Source organism: Gossypium arboreum, chromosome 11, assembly GCF_025698485.1.
Source record: "Gossypium arboreum isolate Shixiya-1 chromosome 11, ASM2569848v2, whole genome shotgun sequence".
NCBI classification, from domain to species: Eukaryota; Viridiplantae; Streptophyta; class Magnoliopsida; order Malvales; family Malvaceae; genus Gossypium; species Gossypium arboreum.
The window spans coordinates 17,550,107-17,562,287 of NC_069080.1; the positions used below are offsets into that span (position 1 = coordinate 17,550,107).

Consider the following 12,181-nt stretch of genomic DNA (forward strand, 5'->3'; position numbering starts at 1 on the left):
TTTCAGTTTTCGTGCGGTGGAGCAAAGGCTATTAAAGATAGGGACGAGTAGACCTGGTTTTTATATTTTCAGAGTTTTAAGGGAAATAATAAATTTGATTATTTTAAATTTTTTATAAAATTTAATATAATAGAAGTTTGAAAATTTTTTAGGCTCTAGAACATAAAATATTTATGGTGAAAATTTGAAAGCGTTTTAACTTTTTTTAACTTTAAGTCTTAAGTGGTTATATTCTCAAACAACTCTCAATATCAGGTCTGATAATGTAAAATAGATTGATTTTATCTAAAAAGTAATTTTTAATTCTAACAACTAATAATTAATTGACGTGACAAGTAAATCATGTCAATCTCTTTGACCCAATTCATTTTTACTATTTATTTTAAGTAGTTTATGTATAAAAAATTAATACTTTTTGTAATTAATAAAATTTTGAATTATTTCTATAATAAAAAAAAGGCAGAAAAAGACAAGCAAAGGACCCACAAGGTTTAACCGCATAATTTTTGTTTCTTATTTATTTATAAGTAAGAGTTAAAGTAAATGATAAATATTTTTAGGAGAGTTTAAAAGATGACCTTATCCAATAATCACTCAACATTTGTACAAAATGATGGTCACAAAAATTAGCTTAATCAATTAAATCGGAGTTTCCTTTCATTAAGTTTAGACTTTGATTTAGATTCTCAATTCAAACAAGTAATTGTAGTAAAAGCAGGTTGGAGCAAATTAATTTTACGGTATCTATTAAATATTTTAATTTATACCTTAAGGCTTAAAAGAAATAAGTAGTAATTTTGAGTTAGATAAGTTTCTGTTTAAAATTAGAAACAAAATACTTGAGTTTCAATCCTTTTAATAGGTTATTAAGTACTTTAAAAAAAAGAAAACATATTTTGGGAAATTATCCCATACCAAAAATGTTTAAATTGTTAATTAAGTTAATTTATATATTTAAAAATTAAGTTAATTTTAAGAGTTTTTTTCAATTGAGTTTAAATTATTTTAAGGTTAGATTGTTTTCGATTCATTGAAAATAAAAGAACTGGAACTAACAATACATGTGTTAAAGCGACAATTTTAATTCATGACTCATACAATTCATAAGTGATAAGTTTAGCCATATCTTTTATAAAGATCATGCATTTTCACTCTTCATTTCCTACATTTTCTAACTAACAAGCAATCATTTCAATGATATGATTCACTAGTAAGTAAATAGTTTTGGATTCTTCGCTCTTTCAATCAATTGTAGTTGAATCTCAATTGCTGATACACCATGGCTCTAACATCAATGATACTCGATATGTTTCGATGCATTTCTAAAAGTGCATTCCTTCATATTGGAAGACTGTCTTCACCTCTCTTGCTATTGGCAACTATAGCTATCACCAACGACAGACCGACACAACGCTCAACGATGGATTTTGCAATTAGTAGTAAATCTGTAGAACTCATTAGATTTTGACCAACCTTATCTGAGAATAATGTCCATGCATCTTCTTCCGGAAATGGCTCAATTTTTACGACTTGACAATCCATTTGTCGACATACATCCAATGATCGAGATGTCAACATTAATTTACCCTCAAAAGACTCAAGAATTCCAAATTTTTCAAGGAAAAGTCTCTCCCATACATCATCCAAGATTAAAACAAATCTACCCTTTTCACTCAAAATTTCAGACAACATCCCTGCTCTTAATGTTTCATCTCCATCTTCGGTAATAACGACATTCATTGCCTTTACAACCTTCTTCTATAGTTCAATAACACTACATTCCTTCGATATAGTGACCCATACTAGGATATCAAAACAAAGTGTTCCATAATCTCATTTTTTTTACGTTCTATTGTTTCAAAGACTAAGCTCGGTGTTAGCAACACCTGACCAATCCATGAAAGATCATCAACAACCAAAATTGGTCAAGTGTGGACGATATTTTGTGGATTGGTCAAGTGTTGCCAACACCAAGCTTAGTCGTTGAAACAATAGAACGTAAAAGGAATGAGATTATGCAACACTTGAGGAATAATGAGGTTCGAAAGATTGGAGTCTATGGAATGGCAAGAGTTCGGAAAACAAGTGTTGCCAAGCTTGACAACAATAAACTCTTAAATGGTGTAAACAGTTTCGATATCCTAGTATGGGTCACTATATCGAGGAAATGTAGTGTTATTGAACTACAGAAGAAGATTGTAAAGGCAATGAATGTCGTTATTACCAAAGATAAAGATGAAACATTAAGAGCAAGGATGTTGTTTGAAATTTTGAGTAAAAATGGTAGATTTGTTTTAATCTTGGACAAATTATGGGAGAGGTTTTCCCTTGAAAAAGTCGGAATTCCTAAATCTTCTGAGGCTGAACTAGTGGTAACATCTCAATCATTGTATGTATGTTGACGAATGGATTGTCAAGTCCTAAAAATGGATCCACTTCTAAAAGCAGATGCATGGACATTGTTCTTGGAGAAGGTTGGTCAAAATCTAATGAATTCTGTAGATTTACTACCGATTACAAGATCAATCGTTGAGTGTTGTGCTAGTTTGCTGTTGGTGATAGTTATAGTTGCCAGTAGCATGAGAGGTGAAAATAGCCTTCCAATATAGAGGAATGCACTCCCAGAATTGAATTGAAACATATTGAGTATCATCGATGTTAAAGACAAGATGTATCAGCAACTGAGATTCAACTATGATCGCTTGAAAGATTGAAAAATCCAAAATTGTTTCCTTACTTGTGCATCATATCGTGAATATTCAGGAATCCTGAAGGAACAATTGATAAAGGATTGGATTAGAAAGGGATTAATAGAGGAAATGGTAGCATGGAAGCAAACTTGGACAAGGGACAAGCTATACTAAGAACACTAGTAGAGAATTGTTTGTTAGAAAATGTAGGAAATGAAAGAGTGAAAATGCATGATCTTGTAACAAATATAGCTAAACTTTTCACTCATTAATTGTATGAATCATGAATTAACATTGAAATTTTGACACATGTATTGTTAGTTCCAACTCTTTTATTTTAGATAAATCCATTTTTTCTATTGAAAATATAATTTTAAAAAAACTAACAAAAAAATGGCTAGCAACATGGTGGTCACATCATTTTCTATGGCTCCACCAAATAAAAAAATAATTTCAATTTAAAAAAATATAAAAAATCACTTAAAAATAAAGTCTGACATAATAAAATTGTTGAAGTCAATTTATTTGGCTCCACCATTATTCTAACATTGGTCACGCCAAATAGACTGACTTCTCCCCAAAATTTATTTTTTGTCCCACGAAATACACGAAAATATTAGTATTGAGGTGGTATTTATACAAGTGATGCCCAAACTAAATTCTTGGCATTTTGGGGCTCTAGACGAAACAATAAATTGGGTCATTTTGAAAAAGATTATAAAATGTAATACAATAGAAGGTGAAAAAAATTTGAGACTCTATGAGTAGGGGTGAGCAAAACTTGATTCGATTAAAAAAATAATTTTTTTTTGAACTTCGAGTTATTTGGGCTATTTGAATTATTTGAGTCAACTCGAATAACTCGATTCGAGTTTGAGTCGAGTTGAATTTTACAATTCGGATAACTCGAATAATTCAAATAATTAGAATAACAAATTGGTGTAAATACGCATTTGGTTCCTATCAACTTTGAAAATAAGCAAATTTGTCTCTCCCACAATAAAAATTACAAAAAAATGAAATAATTTTAAAAATTCAAAATAATTTTTAAATTCAAAATCTTTATAAAATTTCAAAATTTATATTTCAAAAAATTATAAAATTTCTAAAAAAATCTAATTTTTTTTAAATTTTAAAAATTTCTAAAATAATAATATCGGGACCTAATTAAAGATTCAAAATTATCATACTCAAGTATCTTATTTTTTAATATTTTCTTTGAATTTTTTAAATATATATGGTTTCAAATTTACATGCTCTAACATGGAATTAGTTATCTTGTGACAATATTTTATTTGACATGCTTAATTTTTTTTAATTTAACTCAAACAATTCCACTCTATTTGACTTGACTTAATTTTCGTTTAACTCGATTCGATTCGAAAAAAATCAAATTGAGTTAGAATAATAAAATAGGACTCGTGAACTCGATTAATAGGAAAATTTTTCACTCGATTCGGTCGAATTCTCATCCCTACCTAGGAGATGAAGCACTTATGGTGAAAAGTTGAAAGCCCTAGGCATTTAATTAATTTGTTTTAGTCTAAAAATTTTTTCTACATTAAAAGTTAAAAAAAAAATTAATTTTTGGGCCCCTTCTAGCCCTGGGCCTTGGGCGGCTACACTCTCAAACAACCCCCAAAGTTGAGCCTAACGGTAAGTAGTTTAGATAGTACTCTAGAAAGACAGGATCGATATCAAATTTAATTTCCTCCACTTATAAGATCCATTAAGTTGAACACGGATGGAGCACGCATTCCAAGCTCAAGCTCAGTTTCCTCAATAGTAGTGGCAAGGTATGAACACGGTAGGTGGATTTATGGGATTGAAAGAAATATCGACAAATACAGTATTGCACAAATAAAGTTATAGGTAATTTATGATGGTCACCAATTAGCTTGTTTTGCCAAATAAACTAATATTATTGTTGAAACTGATTATACTCTAACTATTGAAACCCTTAATAGTAAACTTCAAGCACAAATAAATAAAGATTTGATCTAAAAATTTAAGAACTTTGTAGAAAAGGTTGGAGGGTGAAAATCCAGCAGATGTCGAAGGAGGCAAATATTATTACTTACACTCCAGCTGGATTGAAGGAGGGATTCTCTTATGTTCCCATGTTCTCCAAAATTTACTTACAGTAATTGCTCAAATAAAGAAGGATGCCCAAAATTTATTTTATGATTCTAATATTTCCTTATAATTGATATATATTTCTCCTTTGCTACCAAAAACAAAAACAAAAAAAAAAACAACTAATTTTTCAAGAAGGTTTCCCACTTCCACTTTATATTTAGCGTGTGATAACCTCGACCTCCTCCCTTACCAACATTGCACGTGTCAGATAATCATTAGTCAAGTCCTTTTTGGCTTCTATTTATTCCGCCAACTTTATGCCTTCTCACTTAACTACTCGCCCGTTCATTTTCAGTTTCGTCGGAAAAAAATGGCTACATCGTTGTTGGCGTCTCTTTTCTTCACCTTTTGGGCGCTGCTTATTTCACCGGCGATTTCCCTCACCTGTTCCTCCCAGAAGTTTACGAAAAACCAAGTTTACTCCAACTGCCTCGACCTTCCTTCTCTCGCCTCTTACCTCCACTTCACTTACGACCCTTCTAACACTACTCTCTCCGTCGCCTTCATCTCTACTCCTTCCAAACCCGGCGGATGGATTTCCTGGGCCATAAATCCCAACGCCACAGGCATGGCCGGTTCCCAAGCACTCGTTGCATACAAAAACTCCACCACCGGCGTTGCCGTCGTGCATACTTTTGACATCAGCTCTTATTCTTCAATTGTGCCGAAGGATTTGTCGTTCGAAGTTCCAGATAAGACGGCGGAGACTAGAAGCGACGGGAGTCTGGCCATTTTCGCTACAATTAAGGTTCCGGCGAATTTAGCGGCGAAAGGGACGATTAATCAAGTGTGGCAAGTCGGTCCCGGTGTTGGAGAAGGTGGCATGTTGGAAAAACATGACTTCGCCGCCGCCAATTTGCATTCGAAAGGAACGCTAGATTTGAAAAATGGACAGAGTAGCACTAATTCTGGAGGAGACACCACCGTTAAGAAGAAAAATGTTAGCTTCCCTTTTAATCCCTACAAATCTTTATATTTCCATGTTTTATTTGAAGTATTTCAAAATACAGAAATTGTTGACTGAGGTACTTGATTATTAAAACTAGCAATTTTGAACTAAATGGTGATTCTTTTTCACACACACACAAAAAGAAAATATATTTGTTTACTGGATTGATTATGAGTATGTTGAATTTGAGAAGAAAATTTTTGATGACAGATCCATGGGATACTAAATGCTGTGAGTTGGGGAATTTTGTTTCCACTTGGAGCTATGATTGCTAGGTACATAAGAAGCTTTGAGTCAGCAGATCCAGCTTGGTTTTATCTTCATGTTTTCTGTCAAATATCAGCTTATGCCATAGGAGTTGCTGGCTGGGGAACTGGTCTTAAGCTTGGAAGTGAATCCTCTGGTATCACATATTCGGGTCATAGATACATTGGGATTGCCCTTTTCGTCCTCGCTACTGTCCAGGTATTTCTTAAATTTGTATATATGCAATACTTCTCATAGACTATTGGGTGAATTTTAGTTTGTTAGCATGTTTCTCTTGATGCTTTGTGACACTGAAGTTGGAATTTATTTTTTGTCTTTGCTAGATCTTTGCTTTGTTTTTAAGGCCTAAAAAGGACCACAAGCTCCGATTCTACTGGAACATTTACCACCACAGTTTTGGATACGCGATACTTGTCCTCGGCATCATCAATGTGTTCAAGGGCTTCAATATCTTGAAGCCTGAGCATAAGTGGAAATCGGCATATATGATTGTGATCATTGCGATGGGCGGGATTTCGTTGCTATTGGAAGCTATTACATGGATTGTAGTGTTGAAGAGAAAGTCCAGGAAATCCACAAAACCCTATGATGGATACAACAATGCTCAATCTAATCAACAGCCTCTTGCCATGTGATCAACCGATTCCTTGTAGTCCAACCTGGTTTTGTAGCAATCGTCTCCCTCTCTAGACTCGAGACGCTACATGAGGTTTACCGATCCCGAACCAGTTATTAATTTTTGTCTATTGTATGATCTCTTGATTCCATATATTGCTATCATCACTAGTATTTGTATGTATGTACATATCGTGTATATATATATATATTGCCGAGTATATCAGCTATCGTTTTCTCGGATAGAATATAGGAAGGGTGAAACTTTATAAGTTTGAATATGTATTGAACATGATTGTGAAACAGATTGTATTCATAATTCTTTTTTCTTTTCACTATGGTTTATGAGGATTCTAGTGTTTGATATCAAATCTTGGCTTTTACCTGCAGTTCTAGAAGTTCATTGGTATCTGATTCTATGATTCTTTAGAGGTTAAAATATGCCATTGGTAGTGATTAGCAAAATTCGATTCGATTTGAAAAAATCAGAAAAAAATTTTAAATTTCGATTTAATTGAATCGAGTTATTCGAATTCTTTGAGTCAACTTGAATAAGAAATTTCGGATTTTGAGTTCGAGTCGAGTTGAATTTTTAAAACTCGAATAATTTGAATAATATATCAGTATAAATACAGTTTTGGTCCCTGTCAATTTTGAAAATAAACAAATTGGTCTCTCTCTTAACAAAAATTACAAAAAAATCAAAGTAATTTTTAAATTTTAAAAATAATTTTTAAAATTCAAAATATTTGTAGAGATTCTAATATTTATAATTTTTTTAAAATTATAAATTTAAAAAAAAAATTAATAAAATAATAATTTTGGAATTTAAATAAGTGATTAATGATTCAAGTTTATCATACTAAAATATCTTATTTCTCTAGGAGAAGTTTTCGAAATGTTGTTATCTGGCAGCTGACCTAGACCATCAACAATCAAAAGTATTGTCCCTATGTTGGAGTTTTGTTCTTCAGCCTTTGTGGAGAGTCATGTACGGTTCATGAAGGAGGGTGCCTTGATTGGTGAAGACTAGTCCCTGTAAAACTCAAGATATATGTTAGTATTAAGCGTGTGAATAATTATAGGGTACCTAGGGGGACTTTATATGGGACTTATAAGCAAACTTGATAATTTTTAAGCCACGTGCAATGTACACGACTCTCTGAGGAGGTTGGGGGTGAAAACCTCGACTACAGGGACAATACCTTCAGTTGTTAAAACGCCGATCATGAGGACAATACTTTCATTTGTTGAGGGCAGCGTCAACCGCTTGACAGACAACACTTCAAAGACTTTTTCCAAATGAGTTAACCCTCTTTAATAATTAAAGACCTTGGTTGGTGGTTCAATCCATGGCATGTCGAAGTACCTCTATAATACAGGTATCAATATTTATCAATCGAGGTGTCTCTGTACGTAAACTTTATATAACTCTCTGTGGAGGTTGGATTCAACTGTGAAGGCAAGAAGAAATTGTATTAGAAAATTAAATGTAAATCTTTATAAGTAAGAACTTTTGCATTAAAAAGAAACTTAAATAAAATAATTGGTTTTTGGGATGATGAAAAGGCAAATTTTCCATTTACCCTCTCTCACTAGATTATGTAAACATGAGTCCAAGTGAAGACCATTTTCAGAAGCCAAAGAAAGGGAGGTGCAACTGCAAGCAATGTCAAAGGCAACAAGCATTCTGGCGAAAATGACATCCAAATTGAGACAGGTGTTGGTGAAGTTATTATTAGCAATAAGAATAGATACCTACTTTAGTGCTTGCTTTGCTCCCATCAAATTGACGCGTTAATTTGTTGATAAAAGGGAAAATGGTTACACAGTCATCATATCTTTGATGCTATTTCTCAACTTTTACTCTCCCATGAAATTTCTTCACACCTCCGAAAGGGATTTATGTCCAACCTTGGACTTCATTCCTATTTACTAATACAATTATAAGATAAGCGCATATATATCCGATCAACTATAATGTAGATCACAACCAATACAGTACATAATATATAAAGAATTAAATAAATATTAAACTAAATTAGAAAGAACTGAACAAAAGCCAAGAAAAAGACCTATATATTACAATTATAAAGGATGAGACTCAAATTCAAACTCTCATCCTTAACTTTATTTCTCTATTCTAGAAGCCTTAAGAATATATATATGTATATACACACTTTTAATTGAGAGTATGGTTTGACTTTATTGTTACTTTAAAGTGGTATTAAAACAAGAGGCATCTAATAATTTGATATAATTATGCAACTTTTGGCATGGTTCCCCCACATTTGCTTTAGCTTTTGGTTTTGTTCATTTATTTACGATGGGTAGCTCTCTTTATTAGATTCGCATGTGACTAACAAGCTTTTCCCCTCATTATTTGGAATAAAATGTCCCTTAATTCCAAGGGGCAGGCAGCAGTTAGATTGTCTCCTCACTAACCTTTACGAACTAAGGCAAGTGAAAAAGAAACCTCAACAATCAAATGACTGTCTACCCTAATCATATCTTTAACATACCGTTAACAATTTTGATACTAATAAATTCAAATTTAAATTAAATTATAAGTAAAATACCTTCAAACCCACTAATTTCTTATTGCGTCTTTTTTCATTTCATATACATTCAACTCTTTCTATAATAACTTCATTTGCCTGCTCAGATTTTATCTATTATGAAGAGGTGATAATTATACACCTATAACAATATGTCATTATAAAGAGATAACCGTTATAATCTTACCATAAAATTTATATTGTGAATTTTCATCATATAAAAAAGTGAGAATTATGTTTAAAAAAATAGGAATCAAATCAACAAAAGTAAAAGATGTATAACATGTACATATATTATTACTTTTATACACTTTTATTTTACATTCTTTCACATGATTAATTATAAACAAGTTCAATTAATCAATATGTGTTATTAAATTACATTAATTAATTTATCACGAGTTACTAAATTCAAGTAATCAATTTATAAGCTTATAATATTCTAAATTCATAGTAGAATATTTAATTAAGGAACATAATAGTTTATTGAATTGATATTTTTAATTTTACTTGATTGAAAATTATTTTAATTTAATAAAATATGATTAATAGAGTTCTTCACGTGAAATTTAATCATTTTATTGAAATAGATGTAATTTTACTTAAAATTTAGATCATATTTTGTTATAGATAACTAATTTAATAAAGAATGTACTTCATAATTATTGATGTTGCTATTATAAATGAAAAGTTATTAAAGAGGGTTAAAATGATACATAAAACACAGTTCTTCTAAAAACTTAGTTGCTATAGTGAAATGTTGTTATAATGGGTGGTGTTATAGAGAGGATGGCTATCTATTATTACAAGATACAAATTTATCAAATAAAATAGGTTGATTGTGGATACTTAACTAAATGATATTTTATTTAAATTTGACATTGAAGATACCAACAAGTGTTGGTATAATGGTAAGATTGGATTCTCAATGGAGAATGCAAGTTCGAACCTTGAAAATAATATTATTTGAAGGAGCAATTACATATCTCCAAAAAGATTAGTCTTCATAGATCATGAATTGGAAACTAAAAATAAAATTTTGAGGAAAAAAATGCATGTTCTCTCTGTAGTGGCCCAAATTCGTCCAGCCTAGACAAAACAAAAACCAAAAGATAAAAAAATAATATTAATATCAAAGTTCATTTACGAAAAAAAAACAGATTGGCTCAACTTACAAGCCCAAACTTAAACTACCCTAACCCAAACCTACTAAACCCAATAACCCAGCAGCTCAAAAGCCCAAAACCTAAAATATTTTCAGACACACTAGCTCCCTCTCACGCCGCAGCCTCACCATGTTGACAAGCTTGTCGTCTAACACCCCCTTTGGCACCACCACCTGCAAAACAATAGAGAAACAGAAGCAAAAAGCAAAAGCAGAGAAAAGAAAAAAAAACAAAAATAATATACCTTGTAATATATTTGGCTATAAAAGCCAAAATCATCTTGTAACATAAAGACAGAAAAAAAATACAAAAAATGAAGTTAAAAAAAAAGAAGGTAGCTTATTTTATTTGCTTTTTTATTCTGAAAAAACAAGAATAAAAATAAAGTTTAAACTTTTACCCATTAAGAGCCGTTGTCGAAAACCACCTTCGATTTGAGAAGCCTTAAAACCATTGGGGTTCCATTGAGGGCCTCACCTGAGAGAGAGGAAAGCGAATGGTTTCTTTTTCCTTTTTCTTTTTTTTGCTGATCTCGGCCTTTTTTGGGTGTTTTATCCCTAGATCTAACTTTAGGGTTTTGAAGTTTCAAAAGGATTTAAAAAAGGGTCTTTTTTTTTTACCATCGTAGGCGGTGGTCGCCGGCACCAATAATTGTTGGGCATAGCGATATGCGGCGGCCTTGTGGCCGGAAGGCTAGAGGAGATTTTAGAGAAAAAAAGAAGAACAAGGGAATTAAAAAAAAAAGATTGAAACCAAATGATTTTTTGGGAAATTTTAAATTTATATAACCCCTCGAAAACGACGTAGTTTTGGCATGACCCGAAAATCCAACCCAAATACCCCATAGGATCAGCCCGTTTTTGCATGGAAGGGCTAATTTCCATTTTGGTCATTCCGCTTTTTTTATCCTTTTTAATTTTGTCCGATTCCTTTTTATTTGTTTTAATTTTTACCCTATAATTTTAGTTTCTTTTCAAATCAGTTCTTTGACCCACTGTTGATCTACCAAGGGAATGACGCGTATGCTGAGTTGGGGAAAATAACACCTTGAGTCCCTATACTTTTTTTTTTGTTTTGATTTAATCCTTTGTTTGCTTTTTTTTAATTTATGCTTAGAATTTCTTTTAGCTTTCAATTTAGTCCTTTGCCTATTTTTTGTTATTTTATTATTTCTAACATTTTTATTTTATAATTATTTATATTTTTGCCCCTCTCTAAATTATGCAATTTTATTTACATCCTTGAGTAGTTATTTTTTATTTTAGTTTCATTAGATATGACTATTATTAATGATATTATTATCATGATCATGTTATAATCATTTACATTTTTACCTTTGTTACCTTTACTACAATCATTTTATTCTTTTATTATTATTTCATTATAATGTTATTTCATTTGTACCTATGTAGCTATTTTATTTTTGCCATTATTTTATTATATATTATGCTTACATGCACTCGTTCATTTGGTACCAAACTCAAACAAATTAATCACACATCACGTTAAATGTTATATTAGCTTGTACTCGATGCATAAGAAATAATAAAACAGAGACAATGTTCTTTATTTAGGGATTTGAGAAGTTGTGTCCTAACTTACAGGGTTCGACTTTCTCTTTGAGCCTAAATAATCAAACATCTTTTTTTAAAATTGAATACACGTAGGACTTAGGTTATAATCAAACGGTAAGCGTTCTTATTTTCGAGAATTCAAGATTTTGTGCCTCAACTTAAAGGACATGATTTTTCGTCTCGATCAATACGAAATGAGGAAACTTTCTCATTAAAAATTAAA

The 12,181-nt window shown here is 31.5% G+C and overlaps 3 protein-coding genes and 1 long non-coding RNA gene across 4 annotated transcripts; 2 read left to right on the forward strand and 2 right to left on the reverse strand.

Annotated features, from left to right (window-relative positions):
• Positions 1-1,338: 1,338 nt before the first annotated feature.
• Positions 1,339-1,740, reverse strand: LOC108471613 (putative disease resistance protein At3g15700). The gene has a single exon (XM_017773207.1). It carries the CDS (start codon positions 1,738-1,740, stop codon positions 1,339-1,341), a length of 402 nt encoding a protein of 133 aa, XP_017628696.1.
• Positions 1,741-2,015: 275 nt separating this feature from the next.
• On the forward strand, positions 2,016-2,609 carry LOC108471614 (probable disease resistance protein At1g61300). The gene is made up of 2 exons (XM_017773208.1): positions 2,016-2,372; positions 2,475-2,609. The coding sequence occupies exons 1-2, from the start codon at positions 2,016-2,018 to the stop codon at positions 2,607-2,609; spliced, it is 492 nt and encodes a 163-aa protein (XP_017628697.1).
• A 2,452-nt stretch (positions 2,610-5,061) lies between these two features.
• Positions 5,062-7,031, forward strand: LOC108470520 (cytochrome b561 and DOMON domain-containing protein At3g25290-like). Its single transcript, XM_017771865.2, has 3 exons — positions 5,062-5,769; positions 5,989-6,243; positions 6,369-7,031. The coding sequence occupies exons 1-3, from the start codon at positions 5,140-5,142 to the stop codon at positions 6,678-6,680; spliced, it is 1,197 nt and encodes a 398-aa protein (XP_017627354.1). The 5' UTR covers positions 5,062-5,139; the 3' UTR covers positions 6,681-7,031.
• A 3,300-nt stretch (positions 7,032-10,331) lies between these two features.
• On the reverse strand, positions 10,332-11,132 carry LOC108473171 (uncharacterized). Its single transcript, XR_001869673.2, has 2 exons — positions 10,785-11,132; positions 10,332-10,557 (listed from the first exon to the last, which is right to left on the reverse strand). It is a non-coding gene; the product is annotated as an uncharacterized LOC108473171 (long non-coding RNA).
• Between the last annotated feature and the right edge of the window lie 1,049 nt (positions 11,133-12,181).

What these genes read in the sequence shown, in the direction of transcription:
- LOC108471614 (XM_017773208.1), top strand. Translation starts at nt 2,016, where the DNA reads ATGCAACACTTGAGGAATAATGAGGTTCGAAAGATTGGAGTCTATGGA. An exon ending in CTTCTGAGGCTGAACTAGTG is followed by an intron (nt 2,373 to 2,474) that starts GTAACATCTCAA and finishes TTCTTGGAGAAG; the next exon opens with GTTGGTCAAAATCTAATGAA.
- LOC108471613 (XM_017773207.1), bottom strand. Translation starts at nt 1,740, where the DNA reads ATGAATGTCGTTATTACCGAAGATGGAGATGAAACATTAAGAGCAGGG.
- LOC108470520 (XM_017771865.2), top strand. Translation starts at nt 5,140, where the DNA reads ATGGCTACATCGTTGTTGGCGTCTCTTTTCTTCACCTTTTGGGCGCTG. An exon ending in CCACCGTTAAGAAGAAAAAT is followed by an intron (nt 5,770 to 5,988) that starts GTTAGCTTCCCT and finishes TTTTGATGACAG; the next exon opens with ATCCATGGGATACTAAATGC. An exon ending in TCGTCCTCGCTACTGTCCAG is followed by an intron (nt 6,244 to 6,368) that starts GTATTTCTTAAA and finishes TGTCTTTGCTAG; the next exon opens with ATCTTTGCTTTGTTTTTAAG.